The sequence below is a fragment of the Salarias fasciatus genome, chromosome 22 (genome assembly GCF_902148845.1).
Source record: "Salarias fasciatus chromosome 22, fSalaFa1.1, whole genome shotgun sequence".
In the NCBI taxonomy this organism is placed as follows: Eukaryota; Metazoa; Chordata; class Actinopteri; order Blenniiformes; family Blenniidae; genus Salarias; species Salarias fasciatus.
Genome location: NC_043765.1, coordinates 20,687,903 through 20,715,290, shown reverse-complemented (window position 1 = coordinate 20,715,290; position 27,388 = coordinate 20,687,903). Strand labels below are relative to the sequence as shown.

The following is a 27,388-nucleotide window of genomic DNA, read 5'->3' as shown; positions in this document are numbered from 1 at the left end:
TTGGCCCAATAACTTTCTCATGAATCCCCCAGCATGAGCTCATGACCTCACAACTTCAACGTTCATGAACACAGTTGGCAAAAAAATCAACTGAGCAAGTTATGGTGACTGCAGGACTGTACTGTCTCGATGGAAGTGATTTATCACCAGAAAGTCACCTTAAGCATGACCTGGTTATTGGAGTTACAACTTCACTTGGGTCAAAGCCAGACATGACTCAAAAACAAATTCAAAACCTGATGCTAATGAGTAAGTATAGCCATCTTCACCGTATAAGTTTCCTCTGATCTTTGGTTCAGAAAACATTTACTTGTTTTTTTGCATCTGGCACATGGAACAAAAGTAAAATATTAATATTCAAAATGACAATAAATCCATCAAATAAAGCACAAGAGGAGAGCAAACCAGGACACAAAGTCTGAGTCACACCTTGATATGCTGGTTATGAACTTTGGAAATGTGATAAAATGTACTAGGGTGGGATGGCAATGTGTACATGGGTGACTATTTGACTTCACTGTCCTTAGCTGAGGTTGACATCTCAGCAAAAACACTCAATAAAGCACTCTATATAATGTTGCACCTCTCTCTTTAAGGATTTTTTTTTGTTGTTGTTATAAAAATAATGTGCTTTCTGTCACTCTGAGGGAAATATTTGTTTTGGTGAAGCCAGCTGAGAGTTGGAGGTCATGGGGGAAGGCGCTGTGTGCTCAGGTCAGTCACAGGACAAACAGAAACACAGATTAACAGCTGTAGTAATCAGTCACCAGTCAACATTACAAGTATTTTTTTGGACTGTGGGAAGAACCTGAAGTGCACACAGTGAGAACATGCAAACTTTGCAGAGAACTCAAACCTGCACTGAGATGTAAAATATCTGAGATATATCTAGTGAATCTAATATATTATTTCAATTTGAAATAACTATGTTTGAAAAAAAAAGTTAAAACCAATTGGTAACAAAACTTTTTTTTTCCACTATAAAAACGGGTGAGTGCTGTTGTTGAAGTTTCCTCCCTTGCGCACACATTTTAGCAGCGGCGGCGCAGTGGCGCAGGTGAGCGGTCCGGTCCCCTCCGTGCTAGCAGTGCTGAGTGAATGGCCTTCTATGGAAAGTTTACGGTTACGTAACGCGAGTAAACAGCGGAGAGCCGCCGCGCTCCGTCTGATGTTCGGAAATACATATTTGGTGAGCGCTTGGAGACGCCGAGCGCCGATTGGTGGAACCGAAGGCTAAGCCCCGCCCCCTGGCCGTTGATTACCTTTCCCACTTCCCTCCCAGCTCGCGCGGCGGGGCTTCCCAGTAGTTCTCCGCCCACCAGCTCAGAGAGAAGACGCTGTGGAGACCGACGCTCGATCCTCATACAAACATATGGCCAAAACAGCCGTCTTCCTTTCTTTCATCGTTGTGTCCACTACTCTTTAAAAATTCCGCCGAAAAAGAGAAGACGATTTTCCAAAACCTTCTGGCCGTTATCTCACGTAAGTAGAGCGGAGCACTCCGGCTGAGTTCCTTGGATTCAGCGGGCGGACGTAACATGGCGGGCTGCTCTTTCTGCCTTGTTGCCACACATGAAGACCGATTCATTTTAATTCTGTCGCTCTCGGGAGGGCCCGTGATGGATTTGCAGCGACATTACAATTCTGAAGCCAAATTAGCGGCGCGCAGCTGTGCTTATGTGTGTCTGCTGTTTGATTAAAGAGCTGTTTAAGAGGTATTAGTGAGATAGAGCGCTAACGTAAGCGTCTTCCTCCGACGCGCCGCCATGCACGTCATGCTGTTCTCAGCGGCGCCTTTTAGCCCCGTATTACGCTTGTTTCCACTAATACGACATTTCCTAACGATATTAAAACCGCTGCGTGGTTTAGTTATGCTTTTATGCTTTGGTGACGCATTGTCATGGCATCTCATTTATCAAGTCGACACTGTTTTCACTCTCACGACGCATGCGCGTGTTTTATGAAGCCAGTTATCGCAGTTTCCTGCGATAATGATGCAGTAAGATCTCTGTTTAGCAAAAACAAGGTGTTTTTTAGTCACCGTGAGCAAACTGATGCGAAGGTTATCCAGTGGATCTACTGCGATTGAGCTTTTGAGTGAAGATAGTCCGTAGATTATTCAATCCGAACAAGGTTGTGATTTCAGTGACTGACTTATGTTGACAGTTACTGTGTATTGCGCGAATACATTACATATTGTGGTTGTAATTGAAGTGAGCTGTTGATGCTCAAGCATCAATATGTAGCCAGAAGTAATTAAGTGAACTTTATTTTCACTTGATTTTGTTGCAATATACATTTGTGCTCTTGTACTGAATTTGTGTGACTCTGTTTAAAGCAAAGCTTGTATTTGTGAAATTTTCCCATGAACTTGACCACTACAACATGGAGATCAGACAAGAGATTGATCATAGGTTTTGTCTAGAGGCTTCAACAAGAGAGACATACAATCAGACTTTTTCAGAAAGCTGCTGTAGTTTCAGTGACCCTCAAAAGAACCCATGCTGTAATCTCCATCTTGGACACCATTGCTAAGTGTTCTTAATGATAATTACTAATTCAAAACAAGGTTTTCACAGTGTGCTTTATGCACCTTCAACTTTTCCTTTGTTGTATTCTGTCCTCACTCCTTGAACTCTCACACGTTTTATGTTGTGTACTGTGTGTTGTAACATTTAGGATATCCCTGCTGTGGAACTGATAAGGGAATATTTCATCTGATATCATATCTGTTTGTCGCGCAGGGCTCCCCTGTCTCTGCACAGGTGTATGAGCGATATCCAGAGGACCTAGGGGCGGCTCTTTACCGGGAGAACTTCGACTTCAACGCAGAGCCGCCTTGGGATCCTAGCTGATAGCGGGACAGGTCCATCTCCTGACTTGTCCATGTAAGTGCTTGCTTCTATGTCTATTACACTTACCAGGGGGGGATGGAGTTCCTCAGTGGTTTATGTCTACTAAATAATGAGAACACAATTTGTCTGGAGGTAAATATTCACTAGTTTCACAAGGATTTCTGCTTTTTAAGAAGCTATGCAAATGTAATATTGAAGCTCAGTTTTCTGTAAAGGTGCTGTTTAAAAACTCTTTCTAATGTGATAATAATCATGTTTTTTGTCCCACTTTTTTTTTGCAGTTTGTTGCATACCGGCAGGACCCATTGGCTCAGTCGTGACCCCTTGACTCGTTTATCTGTTCTTTATGATTGTCGGATTAGCGGAATACGGTTGAGATGAAAGGACTCGCTGACAAACCAAACTACATAATTGAGCTCCTGGAGGGAGGAGTGACCCTGGAAGATGTTATTGACGGACACATCTGTGAACAGACTCTGGTTAGTTCAGCTGTATAAATAAATAATTGTACCACATTTATGCAACGTGTCGGACTCTTTAAGAATCAGACAGTCGTTTGCATCTTGCATGCGGTCTGATCTCTTCAGCTGTTGAGTTCGACTCCTTTTGTGCTTCCAGGTGGAGAAAAATGCTTTTGCGGTGGGTGACCTCGGTGCCCTGATGCGACAGCATGCGTGCTGGCAGAGCGTGGTGCCACGGCTGCAGCCTTACTACCCGGTCAAGTGCAACAGCAGCCCTGCTGTCATCGAGGTGCTGGCTTCCCTGGGCCTGGGCTTCGTTTGTGCCAGCAAGGTGAGGTTCGGCTCAAATTCAGGTAGCCCTGAGCCATCGTGTGATTCATTAAGCTGCAGAGTGTTTCATCCTCTTATGAAAGCATTCACTGTCTGGAACAATCATATTACAAGCACTCCATTGATTACATGACAGCTGTTTTCCTATCGAGTTATGCAACACACTTGGTACGTTTTTACAGTGTTGATGGGGATTTTTACTCTTAACTGCATTAACTTTTCTCAACCCGTGTATCCTTTTTGCCCTCAGGCTGAGCTGAGTCTGGTACTCGAGCACGGCGTGCCGCCAGAAAACATCCTTCTGTTGGGTGTTTTTAAGCAACTGACACTCATCAAGCATGCTGCTAAGAACAACGTCCAACATCTCGTGTGTGAAAGCGAGGCAGAACTGTCAAAGATTGCCCGTCTGCACCCAAATGCAAAGTAAATGAGTGGACTTTTTCTTCTTCTTCCTACTTGTAATTCTCAATCATTACAGTAAATGTTTACATTCTACATTGTCCTTACTTGTTGATTTTTCTCGTCACCAGGTTGCTGCTGCAGTTGGCCACTGAGGCCCACGCCGCTGAGACCAGCATGGCTTTTGGTTCCTCTCTGAAGAGCTGTCGGCACCTGCTGGAGGCGGCCAAGGAGCTGGGCCTGGAGGTGGTGGGAGTCACCTTCCACGTCCCCAGCTCCTGTCAGGACCTGCAACAGGCGTACACACGCTCACTGTCAGACGCCCGCTGTGTCTTCGATATGGGGGTGAATACTTCAACTTCACGTTTTACAGATAAATGTCAGAGTTATTGTACATTTTCTGAATTTCTGCATCGTTTCTCTCAGGTGGATCTGGGCTTCAATATGAACATCCTGGACATTGGTGGTGGTTTCACTGGCTCAGAGAGTCAGCTCACACAGGTAAACAGCTTTGATGTTAATAGACAGACTGCAGTATGATCTTAAGAGTTGGAATCCATATATTCATAGATATTTTTGAGTGGAAAATCATTTAAAATCATTTCTGCTGTTTTGCAGGTTGAGTCTGCTGTCAGGCCGCTTCTCGATGCTTACTTCCCCCAACTGTCTGGTGTGCAAGTATTGGCCCAGCCGGGCAGCTTCTATGTAGCCTCAGCTTTCAGCCTGGCTGTCAGTGTCGTCGGCAAGACGGTGGTGACTCCTCACCTGGACAGCCTCGCCCACGGTGAGACATTTCATTCTCCTGGATGGTTTTGTTTCTGAGCTTTGTTGAATCTTGATACTTCATCGATAAGCAAAACAAAACCTTTTAGGGGTGAAGACCCATCCTGAGCCCGCTATTTGTAGATATCACTCCGTTCCATATTCCTGACATGGTTACCAAATGTGTGTGTGTCTGTGTACACAGGCGAGAACAATGAGGATACGGAGTTCCTGTACCACATGAATGAAGGTGTTTATGGTCCATTCAGCTGCAAGCTTCTGGGAAGCTCCATCACCGCCCCGTCAGTGCACAAGGTTAGTAGGCCTCTGCCCGAGAGAGCCAGCCTCATTTAGGGCTGATTGAAGCATATGATAGCAGATGGGTGAGAGAGAAAGAAGGGGGTCATGTATTATTCGCTTTTAAGGAGCACGGATCAAAATGGCTGATTTGATTATGAACTCCACTGACACATAAAAGAACTTGATGTGAAACTGACATTCCACCCTTCCCTGATAAATCCTGTCTAAGACAACTTCCACTGTCTCTTATTTTCGTAGAGGTGTTAGGTTTGTGTAGGACACCGTGTGGAGCAAGTCCTTTTAAGATTTGTTTGTCTAAAACAAACAAAAACTCAGTAAAACTCAGATGAAGTTGTAATTACACATCAAGAATGTAAAATGTCGCAAATGCGAAAACTGTAAAAAGTTATCAAGTCCATTCGACGCACACGACTGTTTGTCTGACTTCACAGCTATAAATAATAAGTTGCATCATCTCAGAGCTGGAATTTAGTTCTCCAGTCATGTGGCCTTTTGAGATTATTTGGGATTACACTCAGATGGTCATAATCAGGTCTGCACCTGTGGACTGTTTTTAACCGTTTCTGCTCTTTATGACCAGCAACAGTGCTCACGTCCTACAAGAACACACAACAAACTCGTGCTCTATAGTTAATATTGTCATTAGCAAATGTCGGCCCGTCCTGATGGCGCCTCCGTCTCCCCTGCAGCATGCGCTGTGTGCCGAGGAGGCCGTGTATCCCAGCAGCCTGTGGGGCCCGTCCCTGGACCAGCTGGACCAAGTGGTGGAGCGCTGCCTGCTGCCGGAGCTGAGCGTGGGAGACTGGCTGCTCTTCTCCAACATGGGAGTGTGCGGCCTGGACGAGTTCAGCTGTCTGTCCAGCTCCTCCCAGCTGCCCGTCTACTACACCGTCTCCACCCCTGACTGGTGAGTGCAGCGCGACTCCGGCCGGATCGGAACGTGGCTCCAGAGCCGTCCGGAGAAGTCTGATGGTTGTGCTGTTGCCCTCAGGTACGAGATGCAGGAGGCCGGTGTGGCACTGGACAGTGCCGTGAAGAATTTCTCCATGCTGCAGTACAGTGCGTAACTACCCCGGGCCCCTGCCTCGTCCTGTACCGGGCAAATCCTCCTCTCCTCTGCTCTCACCGTGTCAGAGGAGAGGCCGGCCTGGTATTTGGGACAAGAGGCTAAATGTGGTCAACATTCCAGCCACCTTGAAAAAAAAAAGCAGTGTCCTGTTATTTCTTCCGCAATTTGACCTATTTTTTTTTTTTACCTCCACAAATGAGGAAACAGTCGGTTGTTTGATACCTCAAAATGTTCCTGGGAGATAACCCCAGGCTTGCTCCTCCCTCTCTGTGAAGGACTTTAAAACTTGTCAGCTAAAAAGAACTCCAGCCCAAGCTCAAATGACATTATGCAACAAAATGGACGACTCTGTGGAGATGGCGCCGCCCGACATCGCCCGGGCGGTTTGTTTCCTCAATAAAATTCAGTTTACAAATCCAACAATTGATTTAAATCAATGGAATCATGTACTATCGATTTTACCTGTTGACAGTTGTGTGAATCCTGTGTCTGTTTTTAACAACTGCACCACCACCGTTTGTCTGTAGATGATTTTTGAAGTGTTTAAAGGATTGCTCTGTGTGGATTCTATCATTCAGACCACTTTGCGTAGTTGAAATTATGACAGTGATGTAACCTATTTCTTTATCACAGTTCACCTCAATGCATTTCTATTTATTGGATCAGCTATTACCGGGGCGTATTCAAAGCTCCACTTTAAGTGTGTTTCGCACAGATATTTTTTTTGCTGTGGCCCTTCCAAACAGTGTTTTCCTCAAAAGATATTGATGTTTTGTTTTGTTTTTGTTTTTAAATGCTACATGGATTTACATGTACTGTGTGACATTGCCATTTGTGACCACAGTGGTTTCTCTTCACTCAAATGGCGCGTAGATTCTCTTCAGGCTGCGCCGTAGCTTGAATATGGAGAAGTGTCATACTAACTCATCGCTCGCCTCTTAACATAGAGAGGCTTAATCTGGTTAAAAATGCACAAAGTCTTTTGTAGTTTTAAAGAAAAAAGATACTGTGATACCCAACATTTCGGCGCTGATTTTTCGGACCTTTACGTTTGTGTGTCTCGTTTCGAGACGACTTGTACCCACAACCTGAAAACTGAGCTTTTTCTAAAGCTTAAATAATTTGTATTGGGAAGGTCTGTTAGTTGTACACAGATCTCTCTTGAGGTCGTGCATGTTTTTTTTTTTTGTTTTTTTAATTGTAGGCCTCTCCTCATGTTCTGACAGACACAATTCAAGTCTCCTGTGTTTGAAGGTGACCTGCCTTAACAGCAGTTTTTAAAAGAATCCTGCCCTTGTGTGTTACAAGTGACTAATGTATTAATTACTCGCTTGTCTGAGGCAACTATGGACCATAGCCTGTTTTTGACTGTAAATTGTGCTTGTTAAAGTAATGAAAGTGATTAATTTAATACATTTCTGACTGAAATCACTTCCTGTGCATGTGTGGTCTATGAGGGGAATTGGGATGAGGGTTTTTTTTTTTTTTTTTTTTTTTGTGGTCAGCATTCACCTAGTTTTAAAACAATACTGTTTGTGTTAAAAAAAAAAAAATAATTCTAGACATACTTTGCAATCTAGGTTAAGGGCTGCCTATTTGTGCTCTTGTTTAGTGCAACCAGGAATCTGACACTACTTTAGTAATTCGCTGTTAAGTCATGTGCAAATCAAACGTCATAACTGAAGTTCAAACGGTTATGTGTGCAAAAAAAAAAGATAATTTTCCTGTCATTCACGCCTGGTTACGAAATGATACCAGTAGTAAACTGCTGTACAGTCATCTGGCCTCGAGTATTGATGTCCATCGATGGTGTTGGCTTTTATGGAACAGTCGTTCTAATCTAAGCCATGCGATGTTAAAGGCCTGGCAACAGCGATGAATGCAATATTTTAAAAAAAGAGCTTTGAGAGAAAGTATTTGAGAAGTAAACAGTAGCTATATTTATGCCTCCTCTCCAGGAGTGTTTAGGGATGGAGGGCCCGGGCAGTCGACTGCACCGTGTTGCACAATTAACTGGAAAGCAGCATTTAATCATGAAGATCAGCTGCTACTGCGCGCTTATATAACGAAAGTGAGCATGTTTCTGAACCCACATTACAAAGACTGTGTGTTAAACACTCCTCTATTTCAGGCTAATTACTAGGAACTCCGGTCTTGGATATCTGATTATCTATGCACACAGGATTCAGCGAAGTGTACACACAGTCAGTGCCTTATTTCTCTGAGTTAATGACACGATTACCTCAGACTCTGTAGGAAAACAATCGAGACGATGACCTGATTTTTTTTTTTTTTTTTCCCCCCTTTTTTGTTGATGCAGTTTGGCTGCACAGTCATCGTCTTTAAAAGGTGAATATTGAGCTCTGGAGGGGCGAGTAGTTTGAGTGATTTCCATTACTGCGTGGAAAGTACGCAACGTGTCGCTGTCAGCAAATCCTGCAAGAAGACACAAAGATGCCCCCCCCCCCGTGTGTACACTCTCCCAGCATGCTAAACACAGCAGATGACACATCCAATGTCTGAAAAGGTAATCAGATTGAAATCGCGTTACAGTCCAATGCAGCCACTGAAATGCCGCAAAACTGTAGGAAATAAGTATCTGATGAGTGGAATCGATGAAACTCATCTGGTCGGCTCATTGGGAGTGCTGACTACATGTCGAGTTGGCTCGAGGTTGAGTACATGAGCAGAGGGTGGACATGTGTCCGTCCATTGTCGCTACGCTGCGTACTGAAGAAACTGTCATTGTGCATGATAGCGGTGGTGCTGATTATCCAAAACGCTTGCTCAGCCTGGGAAAACAACAAAGTCCTGCACAGGCTGTGTTACAACGCAAAGTAGCACACAACTGAGAAAACCGTTTCAATTACAAGGCTACTACTCCATTCAGATATTTGAAGTTAGACTTTGATAACAGCCTCCATCAATTTGCATCCTCGATCTCATGAATGCTGATTAATAGACTCTTCATTTGCTTAATTAAATAATTTGGATTGTTCTGAGAAGATGCCATCTCCCGGTGAAACGCCACTTCAGTGACGATATCGCTGGCTCGGTTGTGTGTTGGTGCTCTCACCTTTGAGATGTGGCTGCTCGGGTAAGAAATGCTGCAGTGCAAAATCCACTGCAGCATAATCATCATTTGGTGGCTCTGTGGCTCCAGGTGCCGCTACTCTGTTTGCTCCGAAAATGAAATTACAGTGGTTTGCAAAGCTAGTGGTGAACGTGACCTCATGAGGCCAATCTCAAACTGCCCCCTGCACAAGAGTCCAGATAAGATCCGACGGATGATGCTGGAACTGTAACGACCATCGATGTAAGAAGGAAACCACATCTGAGTGAATGGTAAGTTAACTGTCAACATGACACACTGTAGGTTAAAGGTCACCAAGGGAATAACACTGTGGCATTTTCATTATGACTTTTGTTCTAAGTCAAACCGACTCGAACGTGAGCATATGTGGCACTTCGAAGTTCGTGTGACAAATACAAAAAAACTGTGATTCACATTTAAAATGTATATATATGCGTGAAATGTACTATTTATGTTCGAAACTGGTGTACATTTGTCAGGTCTGGTAGCTAGCCATGTTTTTTCTCTATTATCAAAAAGTGCCAACACCAGGAAGCAATTAGCTCCCTGACCAATCACCTTCACTCCCTCTCAAACAGGCAAAGGCTTGCTGTGATTGGTTGAAAACAGTTGCATGATATGACGTCACAAGCAGAGGACCACCCATTTAGCTCATTTTCTCGGCAGCCTATTGGCTAGCCCCAGTCATGTACCACGTGACAGCCAGTGGGGGCGCTGTGGCCACGCCCCCTACCTAGCTAGTTGCTGTGTATTTCAGAATATTCACCTGACAGGCCAGGTGGGACATGAAATCCTCAAACTTTAGCATGACAGGTGTCACCTGAACAAACTGGAAGGACGCAGACACTGCTGAAGTGGGAATAAAAAAGTTATTTAGGTTTCAGGAGGAGAAGTCCCCCATTGGTCAGTTTGAGAAGTATGCAAATGAGGCAGCGACGTCACATCCTGAACTACAGCGCCATTTTTTTTTCCTCATCGGGGGGAAGAAAGGGACAAAAGCTTACCAAAAATAACTTATCTGCGGACTGGGCTCTCCTCGAGGCGCCTTTTGCGTGTATCTGCGGTGTTCTCACGGTGTAGCGGACGGAGGGAGGATGCTGCTCGGATGAGCTGTGCGGCGGTGGCGGCAGACGCAGCTCACTGAGACACACACACACACATACACACACACACACACACACGCACACTGAGAAACACACACAGCTTTGGGCCGGTGGAAGTGGGAAGCGATAGCTGTGTCGGAGGTGGCACAGCGACAACTAACGTTAATCTGCGCTGAGAAATTGGACGAGGTAAATATGAGAGAGGGGGAAGGCTGGTGGGGAAGATGCGCCGCGGGCCGGCTCAGTGACCCGGGCTGCTGCCGCCGCCGGGGGCTTTTCCATGACTTTAGTGTGTCTGCTGACTGTATGTGTGTGGATGTGAGCGCGGATCTGTGTGGGGAAGGGATACCGATCATCCAAATCACACACACTTTCGAACGCACATCCCGCCGCTGGATGCGTGGATGCGAACACAACTCAGCTGTTGCACAGCGCTCGTCTGTTGTCAACACTGTGCTCGTCCACATGTATCATCCATGATCAGTCTGGCTCGGGGCTTTTATCCTCACACATTTCCTGCGAAGTGTTAAATAAAGGCGCGTTTTCTGCCTGCTGCAGTTTACCGCCCAGCCACTCCGGCCACGTGCGTCATGACATGTTTTTTTTTAAATTTTAACTTCATATTCTTGTTGCATCTATTTAATTGTGGATCATGTTTAATTTAGTCGCGCTTTCTTCTTGTCAGCGCTTTCAAACTGTTTTCGTCTACTAGGACATGACAGGGAAATGCCTACTCATTATTTTTCAGACACAAGCTTAAAGTGAGGTGTAATAATTCCTCAATGCCTGATGGGTTCATTTGCAGTTCCAACTACAAGCTGCTACATTGTTTCTTATGATCAGATCTGGTTTAATATGTTTTTAATAAGGTGGTTTTAAATAATAATAATAATTAAAACATATATTCTGTAAGTTATGCTTATATCTGACCTACTTCAATGAATCATGAGGCATTTCAAATATCACTTAATCTGTATTTTAATCTGTGTAATTACATGATTTGGGCTGAGGTTTTAATACTACCAGAACATGCATGCATATGTTCTCTATGTTGACTCTTTTTTTGTTTTTTTGCTTTTTTCCTTTAAGTTAAAATGTGACTGTGCCAGCAGTGCCTCACAAATGAACCTGTCTTCCTTCTAAAGGCCTGCGTGGAAACATGTATCAGCTTCCAGTTGGGAATATCGACAGGATCCGAAAGGCCCGCAAGGCAGTCAAGAGTATCTTAAGTGAGATCGGCCTGGAAGACTGTCAAGGCCTGCTGAAGGTATGTTTTATCTTTTCGAAATGGTCACGGTCCTTCAAATAACATGGAGCTTCAAATGTTCACCGTTTTGCCACATATTTAAAAAAAAAATGGTGAATAAGTGATTGATGTCGTGCGTGTGTGTGTCCTTCGGCTCTGCACCTGTGGTGGATATCAGTCCAAAGCTTTTTTTTAATACACAGCCTCTCCGATTCATGGTAATAATGTCTGTGTGCCATGATCGTTTTAATCCATGGTCAGTTTGTGGAAGAAAGCTTTTCAGCGTTTTCCGTTCGGTTGTTATGGCAACAGGTGGGGTTGTACAACATGATGTCACCCCATACTTCGACCTCGGTTTGTTATATCGTGCTCATGTGCGGATGTGTATGGTTTCATTTACTAAAAGCCGCATTAAATAGCCTTTTTCTGTGGACTTGTACTGGTATTAACAAAATATTTTGCATTGGATCCTCTATTGTCCTCTCATGTCAAATATTCTAAACACTTTCATTATTTTTTAGATACTTAGTGAATCCTTGGCTCACTTGGAATGCACTCTGGGCTTTTGAGTTAATGTAATTATACAAGGGAACTAATAGAAAAGTGTGTGTTGTTTTCTGTTATTTGGTATGCTGTTGTTGCTCCAGTGTCACAATCAGAGGAGGGTTTTTAACTTTAGGGAAGGCCGAGGGAGCTCCTGTTATTTGAAGGCTTGCTGGCATGTCCATGGACACCTAAAGGAAGAGTGAGCCAGCAGTGATGATCATTTGTTTTCCTAGTCATTGTCCCATTGTTGGCACTAACTTCAATCACTTATGTACTAAACATTAATGTAACATTACAGTAACAACATGGAGTACATTATTTCCAAGCTCAAAGGTAATAACATGGAGGCAACATGAAAATTCACAAACTGCCACTTTTGTCTCCAGATGCATTCTGGGTAAGGTACATTTCCATAGTTGGGGGTGGGGTGGAGTGAAGGCGTTTTCAGGCATTGGCTCCACCCACAGCCGTGATGCGTTCAGCTGGCTTCCGTTCTCTGGTGTGTGTGAGGGAGAGGGAGGGAGGGGAATGGAGAGTGCAGACCAGTGTGCTTCCAGAAACGTGAAGTAATTGCTACTGTCGCTTTACATACTTGTAATGACATTTGTGATTGTTTTAATAATAATAATGTTAATATTTAGTTATGTATTTAGGAATTAGTAGTAACCCACTGCTGGAGCAGCGCAGCGGCCGTGAGAGTTCATGAGGTCAAAACAATTCTGGGAGATAACCGGGCCCAAGACCATGAAGACGTTTAAATTACTATTAAAAGACTCTTAAATTGATTCTGAAGCACACAGTGAGCCCATGCACGGAATGTAAAACCAGTGTAATATACGCCCGCCTTCTGGTCGTGCATGTGCATGTACCTGGAAATCAAATGTCTTAGAAATGAGCCGGACGCTGCCTCGGCCTCCAGACAGTGTTGGGACACAATGGACCGAACTGATCCTCCATCCAGGTCTGAAGTTGTTCTGAGCTTGAGATTTTGCACCATTAGCTCACTCGTGTTTTAAAATAGCAAAACATCCATCCATCCATCTTCAGCCGCTTATCCAGGGCCGGGTCGCGGGGGCAGCAGTCTCAGCAGGGATGCCCAGACTTCCCTGTCCCCAGACACTTCCTCCAGCTCTTCCGGGAGGATCCCAAGGCGTTCCCAGGCCAGCCGAGAGACGTAGTCTGTCCAGCGTGTCCTGGGTCTTCCCCGGGGTCTCCTCCCGGAGGGACATGCCCGGAAAACCTCCCCAGGGAGGCGTCCAGGAGGCATCCTGAACAGATGCCCGAGCCACCTCAGCTGGCCCCTCTCGATGTGGAGGAGAAGCGGCTCTACTCTGAGCTCCTCCCTGGTGACTGAGCTCCTCACCCTATCGCTAAGGGAGCGCCCAGCCACCCTACGGAGGAAGCTCATTTCGGCCGCTTGTATCCGGGATCTTGTCCTTTCGGTCATGACCCAAAGTTCATGACCATAGGTGAGGGTGGGAACGTAGATTGACCGGTAAATCGAGAGCTTCCCCTTTCGGCTCAGCTCCCTCTTCACCACAACGGACCGATACAACGACTGCATCACTGCGGCCGCTGCACCGATCCGCCTGTCAATCTCATGCTCCATCCGTCCCTCACTCGTGAACAACAGTTCTGTGTAACATCTAGCAAGTTCACTAACCTAACTTAAGCCTGACATAACGACATGAATTCAGCAAATTGTTATTATAGTTTTGTCTGTTATCTGGCAATCCGCACTATTTGTCTCACGTTTCTTTGTGTCTCTGAAATATGTAGTTAATCTGTTGGGAACAGCTAGAAGCCACATTGCTTATTGTGTTTGCTCTGTTTGTATATGTCCACATTAACCACTTTGAAACAAACTCTCTTAAACACAAATCCTTATTTATCAGTGTTTGAATGTGAACTTTTTATTATTCTTTGTGATCTCTTTGATTGTGGGCTGAATTTAAGGCCTAAAAAGGTCATTTTTAGGAGTTTTTCCTAGCTTCAGGAAACATTTGTGATCAACATTTTAATACTTCAAAGACCGAACTACTAATTGATTAGCTGAGAAATTGATTAAGCTAAGATTAAAAGAAAAAAAAAAAAACAGTTCAAATGGTCTCTTTGCTGTGGTCCCCTATTGGTCCTTAAGGAGAATACATGCCCCCACTTACATCTAGTTAGCTATGTTAAATCAATTCTAGATCACCCAAAGGGTCTATGCTGGTTACTTAAGGTAAAAATAATGTAAAATTTGAGAAGTTTTGAGGAAATTTTGAAGCTTTAATCATACACTTCGTATTCAAAGTTGTTCCTCAATATCTTTTTTTTTTTAATCAAGCTTAAATCAAGTGCAAACTTCAATCCCTGTGGTAAACAAACAGTAAAGATAAAGATCTGCACATTAGGAAGTGTCTGCAAAACAGCCCTTGGTCTTACTAAGAATATTTCATCTGAAGCACCCCCTGTAGCAACAAGTTGGGAAGCAGATGGCTCGTGGATGATAGCTGTGTTGACTATGTGTGAAGGATTAAAATGTATTACCACCAAACCGAATTTGTTTCATTGAGACTCCACTAAATAAAAACGGATCCCTTTTGGCCTTTCATGAAAGCGTCAGAGTTGTGTTAGACTCCATCCAAAACTCCTCGATTTGGATGAAAATGGATTGGTGAAGGTGTGTTTTTTTTTTTTCTGTGCAGGAGCTCAATGAAAACTCGGAGAACAACTCCGATGAAGAAGAAGAAGCCTTCCAGGATACTGAGTGGTATGATTTCACAGACGGATTCAATGGCCGAATGCAGAAGAAGGTGAATGTGTTTTGCATTTCTCGATGAAATTAACACAATAAGTAAATATTCTAATGTGCTTTTATATGTCAATATAAAAATACTAAAGGATTGTTGTTTTATCCATTTTCCACTCAGTGGCCTTACCGGTCTCGGTCTCTGTGCTGCAACCTGTGCAAGTATTCGTCGCAAAACATCTACAACTTCAGAGGCCACGTCTCTCGCTGCCATGGCTATGTCCAGACGTACTGCGCGCTGGCGAGCTGCACTCAGTGCCTGTTCATCGGCCACCCCAAGACTGTTAAGAAACACATGCTGTTCTTCCACGCCAAACCCAACTCCCACATGCAGCAGCCGAGGGAAGTAGCGGGCGCGGCCACGGTCCATCGCGGAAATGAAAGGTATCACTGTCGGAGGTGCGGATATCCTGCTTCTTCCATCTTCGTGATGAAGAAACACATCATTCTGAAGCACCTGGACAATGTGGCGGAGCAGTACATCGGCTACAGGCTGCAGATGCACGGACATTCAACTGTGAAGATCTACTGCTGCAAGGTGTGTAAGGTTAACAGTGGATCGCTGGACCAATTACTGCATCACTTGCTGATTGAGCCCGCACACTTCTCCGTCGGCACACAGGTGCAGAGTTTGATTTATGAGAACAAGGGCTACACCATTAAATCGACTCCCAACGGGAATGGCATGTTTGTGACATTCCCGAGTATTGCTCCGAAACCACAGCAGGCTCCGCTGTTCAACAGTAACTCTTTGGTCTTGCCGAGTAACGGCCAGCCTCCTGGCACTGTGGTGGCGGTGCAGCAGCTACAAGGAGCTACAAATAACGCCACCCTGATCTGCGCCCCTGGAACGAACCAGGCATTTCTGCCCCCTCAAGCTTCGGCGCTAGTGCAGCTAGCTAGCGCCGAGGCTAAAGGTTTGCTCCAGCCGGGGGCAACAATAGCCCTTCGAAGTGCTTTGCCCCAAGGAACCTCGATGGTCCAGCTTCCAACGGTGTCTAACGTTTCTCTGAAGCAGGCTCCGGTGACGTTGACTTCTCAGCCGCAGCCGAGTCATCCTCAGGCACAGCAGATCGTTTTTCCATCAGGAGTGCAGGCCAGTGTGACAAGTGGACACGCGACTGTACCCAAGCCCCCGTTGGTCTCTCACAATACAGCAGCAACCCAAAGTACCCTGAAAGGCACGATGCTAACGTCACAGTCTCTGCTCAATCACTTGATCCCGACCGGCAACAGCGTGAACGGCATGCCCACGTATACCTTCGCTCCTCTGCAAGTAGCAATGCCTCAGAGCACAAACACCCTTCCCAAGACTGTTGAGCAGAGTAACGCCAGCCCACAGGCGAAGAAATGGATCACCTGCCCGCTTTGCAATGAACTGTTCCCCTCTAACGTTTTCGAGATGCACACAGAGGTCGCCCACAAAACTAAATCCAGCACACCCAAGAGCGTGGCGGCGCGAGCAGTGTTTCTGAAGAAAATGCCCGACAAAACGGTCAAATGTCTGACGTGCAAAATTCTCTTATCGGAAAAGAGTGTCTTCCAGCACCTGCTGCACGGCCTGAATTGCCTGTACTGCTCCGAACAGTTCTTCTCAATCAGACAGCTCCTGGAACACGTGAAGCAGCACAATCCCGCCAGCAAGGCATACTGTGATTTCCTGAGACAGAAGTACAGGGTATACACAAAAGGAGGTGGGGTGATCCTCTTCCCTTACTTCGATGTCCACACCACTGCGCCCAAAGAGATCCTGGGAGACACGGAGGTCAACCTCGCCCTCGTTACAAACTCCCTCGACTTGATCTTCTTCAAGCTGCAGCCCAGCAACCAGCCAGAAATCTGCCCGGCGCCTGCTAAAATCAACAGCTCGTACTGTCCCTTCTGCAACGAGAAGTTTCACCACGAGCCCGATCACATCCAGCATCTCAAGCAGAAGCACTTTGTCGCCCCCACCATTCACGCCATCCTCAAAACGGAGGCCTTCAAGTGCATCTACTGCAACGGCGTGTACACGGGAAAGGTCACGCAGCAGGCCGTGATGCTCCACATCCAGCGGTGCCGGTGCTCACCAAAACATCTACAGCCGCAACCGCAGCCGCCACCGCCACCCAGACCTACAGCCGTGCTGCAGCAGCAACAACCGCAACCGCAACCGCAGCAGCAGCAGCAGCAGCAACAACAGCTCCTGCAAAAGTCAGCTCAGCCACTCAGCCAAGCGTCCGGTCTGTACTTGCTCCAGATGCCGCAGGGGATGGCCGTGAAACAGACGCTGGCCCCGACCCGGGTGGTTTCCGCCGCGCCCAAACCCCAACGTCAAGAAAGCGAAGCGGAGCTGCTCTCCAAGAAGAGGCTGGAGGCAGCGTGGAGGGAGGTCATGGAGACCAACAAACGAGAGCGGGAACAGAAGGCCGCCATGCGACGGAGGCAGGTGCACGAGAAGCTGTTGCCCCCGCCCGAGCCCGAGCCCGAGGTTCAGAGCGACCCAGCCGTCAAGCTGGCGCTGGAACCCTCGCTGGTGGAGCGCCGCTGCAGCGACGAGGGGAAACTGTTCATATCCAAGTACTTCAACGTGAACCCGTACGCGTCCAAAGCCGAGACCGACGAGCTGTGCAAGAGGCTTTCTCTCACCAAGGCCGAGGTGGCGGCGCTGTTCAGCAAGAAGCGCAGCAAATGCCTGAAGACCGTGAAGAAGAACACGGCTGCCATTCTCCTCGGCTTCAACATGACCGAACTGAGCAAGGTGAAGCATAACCTCCTCACCCCGGTGCTGGAGCCCGCCGTTACTCCAGAGTCGCCGTCCGAGTCACCAGGCGACGACGCTCCAGAGAAAGGAGACGCGAAGGATGGAGCAGAGCCGATGGATGAAAGCGGAAACGACAAAGCCCCAGACGTGGAGCCGATGGAGGTGGAATCTCAAACGGGCAAATAGTCTGAGGGACTCAAACTGACGAGCGACGACGGCCTTTTGTTGTTGACACTCATTAAATGACGTATTTCATAGCAACCTAAAGTGTAAGTGAGGGCAGTTTGTCGACGTAGCCTTCTGTATTAGCATTTCGTTTGAACTCAGTATGTTGTTGGTGATCCATAGCCCAATTGCTACAACAACTCAAAGCCACGTTCTCGATGCTCCTTTTGAACGCCATGAAGAGACGGAGGAAATATTGTGAAGCAGACTGTAAAACAGTATTTAACTAAACACAATCTCGCTCTACTCGTCACATACTACAGACTTTACCTGCCACATTAACTTTGCTGCTTTTTGCACCATTTATTTAAGCCCCTCTTCTCCGAACCCCATTTTCCCAGGGCACACGGTCATTGATATCAGGTATCGGCAAGCTCCCCTTCTGATTTAATCCAGTTTGTCATGTGCACATCTTATGTATTTTTGTTGGCTTTGTTTTTGTTTAAGTGTTTGAAGTAATCACTGAAAGTTTTTACCCTTTCAACTCCGTACTGCAGGTCAAAGGGACGTGGCTTTCTCGCTTTACTCCTCGTAGAGATGAATGTTCATCTTACAAGTTTCAAAGCCAAAATCTAAAGAATGTACAAACGTTTGGGTCGCCCGGTTGTCGAATAGCCAGTTTATCGACCACTGTTGCTTGCATGAGCCTTTCTTTCATTATCCGATGAAATTTTGATTTGTGCCATTGTGGAATCGACACGTTTGCATTAGACCTGTGGTTGTTTGACATAGAGATTTAACATAACGAAACATGTTTCTGGGTGTTCCCCATATAGCTTCTGCTCTCCTGACAGCTGGTTTTTTGTACTGTACTTGTATTTTCTATAATTCTTAGAGTATAAAATATGTTGGGAGAGGAAAAAGAGAAACCTCCATCCTGTCCTAGGCCACTGTGTTGTAAGATAATAAAGTGGTGTCCTTTTACATAAATGATCCATTTTTATTTTATTTTGTAATAAAAAAAACATGCAACTTAAGTTGCCTGAAAGGATTCTAATGTACGTTTCTTTCATCTGTAAATGGAAACTTCAGCCCACTCTGTCCCTTCACTCTCAGAGCACAACATACTGGTCAAAGTCATAATAAAGGCAGTTAAATAAAACTGGCTGGCAATGTTTTAATATCCCCGACGAATCCTGAAGTTCAACCTGCATCCACCTACCGCTGGAGACAGGGTGTGTGTGTGAGAGTGTGTGTCGGCTCCTAGAGTACGGCTCGCTGTGAAGTGCATGCATTATTAAGATACAGCCACAGAGAGGTGCCACTTCGACATACAACAACTGACAGCGTTCAGTGCGCCGACTTTATTTTTCAGAATTCTATTGATAACATGATACAGTCTTCATTATTACCATAAAACAATGTTAAATACATAAAAAATATGAGATTCTCTGCAAACACGTCAAAGTGAGTCAAAAATCGATGTTTTACAAGCAGAAAGAAAAAACAGGCCAAAGTGGAGATTTAATGACGGGTGGATGACCAGGTCGATGCGTCACCGAAACCCCAGCCGTTGTGAAATAATCCCGGATAGCTGTGGTCAGTCAGTATCTCCGTGACGTGGTTCAGGGAAGGAAGCTGAGCGTTCAGAGCGTGGCAGGCTCTGTTTGACGAGTGCTGGACTGGCGCCGATGATCTGCCAAGAACATTTGTATGAAGCCAGCCAAAGTAAACGCCCAGTGTTTGTAAAGTAGGCATGTGAACACAACACGTCAATACACGTCAGACTGGACTGGTTTGACAACTTTCTACAGAAAGCATCTAAAAATAATTCAATCCTTAACAAGTTTTTACATAATACTTAATATCTGAGATTTAAAGCACGGATTTTGTTGATTTCTACTCTTATTTTCATGGCTAATTCAGAATCTCAAATGGTTCTATTTTCCTACCTGGTAATCAAGTCACACTAAGAGTCATGCTTTTCCTAGGTTCTAAAGGCTTCCTCTGGAATTAAAGGGCCTAATGTCCAAACCAACTTAACACTGACATACTGTCTTCACATTTCTTGGAATCGTTTTTGTATGTTAAAGGGGAAAGTTACTGTGAAAACTGAAATGCTTTTCCCCCACTCTCTGAGATTTGTTTGGACAGAGAAACCACAACATGGCCTTGAACACAGCGCTGATCGCTACACTCTGGCTGCTCTGATCTGATCGAGCACGGAGGGGCCGGTATAGTTGTTGGTTTGAACAGCCTCCAGGATCTTCAGGTATTCCACAGGGAGTCCATTCTGCTCTGCGCCCGAACACACCACCTTCAAGGAAACAGGAAAATAAGTTATGTAACAAAAAGCAAGACGAGTCTGTCTCCCAGTCGAACCGTCTCGTCCGAGGATCGGGGTGCGTTTGCATGTGTGCACCTGTTTGTACTGAGGAGACGGAGGACAGGCGTGAAAATTGTTCATCCGATACGTCCTGCAGAGCATCGGTCCTTCATCCGTCTCCACCGAGACCTCCAGAGGAGAGTACTTCCCCTTGTTCACCCCCTCCTGGCTGAGTACACACACACAGTGCTGGTCAAAATGGCACGTGTGAACTTCAGCATGGATAAACACCGGTGCGCGTGTGTGTATTTGTGTGTGTCTCACTTGTCCAGACTTGAAAGGTTGTCATTGCTCATAGTCCAGACCACTCCCCACACCTCTGCACCTGGAGTGGGTTCAATAGTGGCCACTCCACCGTGCCAGGCATTGTCGGCTTGTCTCTCCCAAAGGCCAAAATTCAGCTTGTAGTCCTACACACACACACACACACACACACACACACACACACACACACACACACACACACACACACACACACACACACACACACACACACACACACACACACACACACACACACACACACACACACACACACAGAGTTAATGTAGTGATAGATTAACGGGACAAAAGAGTGGACAACAACAAGTCATTGTGTATGTTTAACAAAAAAACTCTTTCACAGTGTTGTGCTGTTTGTGGCTTCGGTGGCGTCCCCACTGAGGCACGTTTGCTGTTTCACAGTCGGACCGCAGTTACGCTCAAACCCTGTTGTTACAGCTGGCTCAGCAAAACAGGCCATTAACAGCAACACATTTATTTCAGTGAACAAAGTCAAAGAACAATGTTTCTTAAAAATTGGCCAAGTTAGGTACTTTCCTGATGTTTTCCATGTTTTAAGAGACCTGTAGTCCACCAGGGTGCATAACTGTAAAATCTAATGTAGTTGCATGAAATCAGTGAAACATGATATTCAATTATCAGCTTATTGGACAATTTTTGTGAAGCAATGGTAATTATTGTAACTTCTCTTGAACTTTGAGCTTGCAGAGCATGAATGCACAGTTCAGTGAGTCTTTAGCAAGTAGAGTGTAGAGACCACAAGTTAATTTCCAACAAGGAGAAGTTGTGCTGCCTTCGTGCAGTGCTGCCATAATAATATGGTTATTTTGGATCTGAAGCACTCAGACAAAATCAAACAAGCCCTGAACTGTATCAGATGTTAAAAGGTGAAGCAAGAAACTGATCAGTAATGGTTATGCAATAATAATTAAACTCTTGAGCTAGTGAGAAAAAAAAAGGGGGGGGGGGGGTTAGGCAGGTGTTACCACACGTTTTGCAACAGAGAAACAAACAAATGAGCAACAAACGTCCAATAAAACTCAGCTTTATCAAAATAAAGTAACTGTGTTGGATTGTAGAGCATTGCTGTGGATTCATCCTGAAAAATCACAATACAATTTAGATGTTTTACGTGGTCAAAAAGCTGGATTTAAAGTTACATTTTCATATATATTTACATGTTGCATAAACAACATTGCATGGGGACTATTGTCAACTAACTATCTTTCAGTAATTATGGATAAAGCAGTTTAGATTGCATACTTTAGGTCCTCACAATGGTTCAAGTAGGTGTAATCCATTTCATGAGGTAACTATGAACTAGCATGCAATCTGTTTATGTGGGGTAAATGTGAATGAAATGTATTGCTAAACTACTCCCGTTGAATCATGGAGGATTGTTGGGGCCACAAAATCAACTCATATTAAATCATTCAAATTCAGCAATGTAACATTTTGAAGCTGGATATATTTTATAGTCAGCTCGTAGCAAGTACTTTCCCACAGTTCAGACAAGACTGCATCAAGATGGGGCATAATTATCCTAACTGCATGCAATTCCGGTCACGCAATGAAATGTCAGAGACTGATCAATATAAATTAACCCATAATTTACTATTCTATACATGTATAATTCAGTATATCACCCCTGAACGGTGGTGGATAATTTCCACGGCCTGTGAACGCCTCACTGGCTGCAGTATAAACGGAGAGGGTTCAAACCTTGAGCCGGCCCGTGGTGCGGAACTCCGCTGAGGGGTTTGCAAGCTGCAGCCTCTCCTTCAAGAGGTTACTTCCAAAGGCGAAATACAAGAAGCAACCGACGGCCACCGACATGTTGAGAGGCTCCTGGAAGGGAGACACGCTTCAATGAACTCGGCTGCGTTGATCGCCGGGAGGTCGATGCGCTGGAGGCGGCGTCACACGAGACGCATTCAGTTATATAACTACATGTCACAATTAAAATTTTAAATATTTTAAGTCTCTGTAACTACCGGATACCCTGGGATTATTCATAAGCCGTGACTCCGTAAATATTGTTTTTCTTTTTTTTTTGTGTGTGTGTAATATTATTGATGTTTCGGATAATCTAGTTTCCGTGTTAACTGGTGCCCAACATCCTTTAGAGTCCTTCGAAGCCGCTCGTAAGAGCAGAAGATGAAAAAAAAAATCGAAAGGAATCTGGACCTCTTCTGGAGATCGCCATTTAGCCACATTTGTAATAAAATTTTGGAGTTTCATGCCTTTTTTGAGTCAGTGTCTTTGTTTGATGCTACGGGGATGCTAAAGGAAGTCGGTCACGAGTTAACAGGGAAACGAGTTGACTGGTAACACTGGGTCCACTCAACATCCGGGAATGTACAGACTGAAAAGAACGTTTAACTGATCAAACAGAAATATCAAAACAAATGTAAAGTTAGGGAAATCATTCAAGAAAACACTGCAAACTAAAACCATTGAATATCCCTTAAGTTTTTTTAAGTGCAATATTGAAATTATTTTTATTTCTATATCCACAACAAACTAAAAGAAAAAAAAAAAAGTAAAAATGAAAGTTTAAAATGAAAGGGAAAATGACAGATCTTATGGAATATTTCACCATCGATGATACATGTGAAATAAACATTTTACCGTTTGAAATTATGTTGCATTGTAATTTTTGGAAATGCGGCTGAAGTGATCAAGTATTATTCTTCAAACCGTGAATCCAGAATTAGTATGCACTTTTATGGAAGTTTTTCTTTTCTCACTGTTTATAGTAATTTTTCGTCTGCTGGGTCAAAGACCAATGGAATGTCAGTCACTCTCACACACCAGTGTTGTCAGCTGCCATAGCACATACACACGTGGACAAAATTGTTGGTGCCCTTCGTTTAATGAAAGAAAAATTCACAGTGATCAGAGAAACAACTTGAATCTGACAAAAGTAGTAATAAATAAAAAAATTCTATAAAATTCAACCAATGAGAGTCAGGCATCGATTTTCAACCATGCTTCAACAGAATTATTAAAAAGAAAAAATATATATATTAAACGGGCCTGGACAAAAATGATGGTACTCTTAACTTAACCATTTACCATTTATTTACTCTTAACATTTAGTTGCACAACCTTTTGAGGCAATCACTGACACTGGCAGTACATTTCTCTCTAGAATCCCTTGATCCTCTTGAGATTTCATTGTACCCGGCACAGATTCAGACACCCTCTGCCAGATGCAGCAAAGCAGCCCCAGAACATAACAGAGCCTCCTCCATGTTTCACAGCAGGGACAGTGTTCTTTTCTTCATATGCTTCATTTTTCTTCCTGTGAACATAGAGCTGATGTGCCTTGGCAAAAACTTCCAGCACCTTATAGTCTTTGCCATGCGTGTCTATAATTTTCTTTGTAAGCTCCTGAGACAACTCTTTCCTTTCCTCCTCTGGTCCGTGTTGAGTGTGGTACACTTCATGTCACCAAAAAGCACAGTGACTACCTATCGCCCTCTATATGAGCTACTGACTGATTACAAGATTGTAGACACCTGTGATGCTAATTAGAGGACACACCTTGGACTGACATGTCCCTTTGGTCACATCATTTTCAGTCTTTTCTAGGGGTACCATCATTTTAGCCCAGGCCTGTTTCTTGAGTTTATTTTTTTAAATAATTCTGTTTGTCAGATCCAAGTTATTTCTCTGACTACTGTGAATTTTTCTTTCATTAAATAAAGGGTACCAACAATTTTGTCCACGTGTGTACAGCATGGGTATTGTGACGGGAGATTGAACCTGCAACCGTGCAATTGAAAACTGACTTGCTTTACCAACTTAGATGAATGGTAAATACCTGGAATTGTTAAAAAATTTGGATAGAGCCAACACAAAAATAAACAGTCTCTGTGTGAAACCAAATAAAAACATGTATCAGGCCTTGGATGCTTGCACCCTTTCATTGTTGTACGTGGCTTAATGCAGCTCAGGGTGGTGCAGGGGCTGGAGCCGATCCCAGCTGACGATGGGAAAAGGCAGAGCACACTCTGAACAGGTCACCAGTTCACCACGGGGCAAACAGAGAGGGATAATCACTCACAATACACTTTCAATTTGAGTCATCAACTAGCCTCAAACACACATTTTTATACTGTGTGTGAGAAGTTAAGCCATGCCTGCACAGAAGAGGAAAACTTTCCAAAGTAATTTATTCATGCAAATAGGTTTTCATGAACTTGTGAGCAGCTGTCATTCCTTTTATGTAAATATCAATATTGTAATGTTTCATTATTTGCTGTTTGACTTGTAATTAACACAGTAGCAGCAACAAGGAGGCAAACTATCCTTTCAGTGTTTAATGTACCAGCATTATGATTAAAATGAATCTATAATCATATTTCTGTCATAATTAGAGACAGCACTGAAAGTTCTCAGGATGGGCTGAAGTAATCTAGATATTTCATCTTAATACTCAACATATTAATGCTCATAATTTCCCCATTTTTTAACTACTTTTCAGAAATTTGAATTACTAAAAGATAATTTTCCTCATATGGCACAATAAATTCACCTGTGCTGAGTGACGATAGTGGGACTGCATGTCTCTTTTGTAGACTTAATGTTCAACTCTACACATCAGTGCGATGCCGGAGTTCAGCATTTGTTCTCCGTAGGTGTTTAATGCACATCAGCCTCAACAAGATGATCCAGTTTCAAAACAACTTCAACGTAAAGACTTTATTTAGCCTCGTATCAAACTAGTGTAGAAAATCAACTAATAGCGAACATTGACAACACTCGGGAACAACTTCGTCCTCTTCAGGAACGTTTTAATGTACAAAATAAGAAAAACACACTGAAATTCAAAAGTCGTTTTGTCTCAGAAAAAAAAAAATCCTGTACAAACAGTGGGATGAGAAGCGATAAGCAGCCTGAGGATCATCTCCTGGGGCCGCCTCGGCCTCGACCCCTTCCTCTGCCACGGCCACGTCCTCTGCCTCGTCCCCGTCCAGCCACTGAGGAGAAAGACCAGTCAGTCAGCTCAGTTTACTGAAACATCCTCAATAACTGACAAGTTTTTATCAGCTTTCAAAGTCCATTCTTGGGACTCCTTCCTTGTCCTATTAATCCAGATCATCAGGTCGTTAGATTTAGAGACTTCTACTTCTAAATAACTCAATTTCAACACACACATCGGGTGATGCAGCATCAGGATAGCACAAACACAACGTATGGTTTCTTAAATATTCCTCACCAGCTTCCCTCTTCTTGGACTTGATCTTTGGCTCGATGTCGACGAGCAGCGTGTCCAGGGGGAGGCTGTCGGGCAGGATGAAGTACCGGATGTTGTTTCCACGGATACTCAGGGACTCCAGCTGAGTGGGCTCCCGGTTCTTCAGGGTCATTTTGACTGCTTTCAGGTGAGTGTTCATACTGACATCAACACCTACAGAGAGGAGGAACAAGAGGGACAACAATAACGTATTATTTTAGTGCATCGTTGAATTTGTTTCCATGTTTGATGCTGGTAAATCAAGTTCTTTCACATAACTGTTAAATCCGAGTAGGTCTGAGTCTCTGGATGGCCTATCTGAGCTTCTCTGGGATCATGTATGTTGATGTTTGGGGCGAATACCAACAATGAATCACAACAACTCCTCCTGGGTCTCACCTGTGATGGTGCCGTGGACCTGGGTGCCATTTTTCAGTTCGATCGTGACCGTCTCATGGCTGAGTTTCATCAAAAACCTGCAGGAGGATTTGAACAGCACTTCAGAGAGAGCATGAAAACACACACACACACACACACACACACACACACACCAAACACAGCTGGGGCTAGCTCTGTTAGCATTAGCTTCCCGTTCCGGCTATCAGCACCAACGTAAAAGTGACCTCCCGGGTAATAAACAACAAATCAAAGCCGCTTCGTTCAAATTTATTGAAAGCGTCGCTTACACGATGAAATAATCAGTCCGTTGTTGAAAATGCATTTTAACAGTTTAGAATCTTGCAGGACGCGGGGAAAGAGGCCAGGCCCGAATGATAAAGCGACACATTGAGGCATGTTTTCAAAAGCGTTAAGTCGCAGTTAATAGCAGTACAGCAATGAAATCGCAGCAGTAAGAAACACGCCGCGTGTTTAACAGCAAGTGGAGTTTGTGAGAGCGGGAGACTCCGAGTCTGTGGATCCGGACAGCCTCCATTCATTCCGGGCAGCGTCCCGCCACATCAACATCCACCTCCATCCGCCCGTTTCACACACTTTTCACCGTCTCTCATCGACTCGGCCGCTAAACCGGGACTCCTCGCAGCTTCTTACCGGACTAGTTTCATGATGGTGATGGATTGTAGCCTCAAATCCTTCACCGAGGGAAAAAAATTATAGCGACGGAATGAACACTGCCGCTACGTAAAGAGCGCGTTTTTCTGACGTCATCAAAAGCGACAAGGTAGAGAAACGTGGCGCGGTCTCCCCCTAGAGGTGGAAGGAGGAACAGCTTTTTTTTAACCCCTTCGGCAAACGGTCCTTTAAAACAACAGTAAACGTGGAGTTTGTAAATATTAATATGTAAATTTCCCTGCATAAGAAAACTACATCTATAATGTGTGCTACAAAGATATAAACGTTCAAAATGTAAGTGTCCACAAAGTTTTAAAGACGATATTCTACCTGTTAGAATATCGAATACCTGTCACCTCCATTTAGTTTAATCAAAAATTTTCATCCTGTTTACAAAAAAATTAAAGTTTTGGCACAAAATATATATCAGATTTTAGTAGATGAAACATCCAGACCTCCAAGGTCCTCAGGAAGACGATTATTAAGTGTTTCAGTCAGAAGAAAACAGGTGAAGCA

At 44.5% G+C, this 27,388-nt stretch overlaps 4 protein-coding genes across 6 annotated transcripts; 2 read left to right on the top strand and 2 right to left on the bottom strand.

Annotated features, from left to right (window-relative positions):
- The first annotated feature begins 1,301 nt into the window (after positions 1-1,301).
- azin1b (antizyme inhibitor 1b) lies at positions 1,302-7,187 on the top strand. 3 transcript variants are annotated; one of them, XM_030119984.1, is made up of 12 exons: positions 1,302-1,482; positions 2,745-2,888; positions 3,137-3,334; positions 3,474-3,647; positions 3,897-4,069; positions 4,177-4,390; positions 4,472-4,546; positions 4,664-4,829; positions 5,013-5,122; positions 5,818-6,035; positions 6,120-6,236; positions 6,272-7,187. In XM_030119984.1, exons 3-11 carry the CDS (start codon positions 3,233-3,235, stop codon positions 6,193-6,195), a joined length of 1,308 nt encoding a protein of 435 aa, XP_029975844.1. In that variant the 5' UTR covers positions 1,302-1,482; positions 2,745-2,888; positions 3,137-3,232; the 3' UTR covers positions 6,196-6,236; positions 6,272-7,187. The 3 variants fall into 3 exon arrangements, with proteins under 3 accessions (XP_029975844.1, XP_029975845.1, XP_029975843.1); XM_030119985.1 differs by having other exon boundaries at positions 4,664-4,826; positions 5,010-5,122; positions 6,120-7,187; XM_030119983.1 differs by having other exon boundaries at positions 6,120-7,187.
- Positions 7,188-10,248: 3,061 nt separating this feature from the next.
- adnp2b (ADNP homeobox 2b) lies at positions 10,249-18,916 on the top strand. Its single transcript, XM_030119982.1, has 4 exons — positions 10,249-10,583; positions 11,540-11,661; positions 14,877-14,984; positions 15,102-18,916. Exons 2-4 carry the CDS (start codon positions 11,554-11,556, stop codon positions 17,907-17,909), a joined length of 3,024 nt encoding a protein of 1,007 aa, XP_029975842.1. The 5' UTR covers positions 10,249-10,583; positions 11,540-11,553; the 3' UTR covers positions 17,910-18,916.
- A 304-nt stretch (positions 18,917-19,220) lies between these two features.
- Positions 19,221-22,481, bottom strand: ggcta (gamma-glutamylcyclotransferase a). Its single transcript, XM_030119987.1, has 4 exons — positions 22,279-22,481; positions 20,539-20,684; positions 20,311-20,443; positions 19,221-20,205 (listed from the first exon to the last, which is right to left on the bottom strand). Exons 1-4 carry the CDS (start codon positions 22,390-22,392, stop codon positions 20,080-20,082), a joined length of 519 nt encoding a protein of 172 aa, XP_029975847.1. The 5' UTR covers positions 22,393-22,481; the 3' UTR covers positions 19,221-20,079.
- Positions 22,482-25,331: 2,850 nt separating this feature from the next.
- Positions 25,332-26,968, bottom strand: snrpd1 (small nuclear ribonucleoprotein D1 polypeptide). The gene is made up of 4 exons (XM_030119988.1): positions 26,852-26,968; positions 26,201-26,277; positions 25,784-25,975; positions 25,332-25,544 (listed from the first exon to the last, which is right to left on the bottom strand). Exons 1-4 carry the CDS (start codon positions 26,863-26,865, stop codon positions 25,468-25,470), a joined length of 360 nt encoding a protein of 119 aa, XP_029975848.1. The 5' UTR covers positions 26,866-26,968; the 3' UTR covers positions 25,332-25,467.
- Positions 26,969-27,388: the final 420 nt, after the last annotated feature.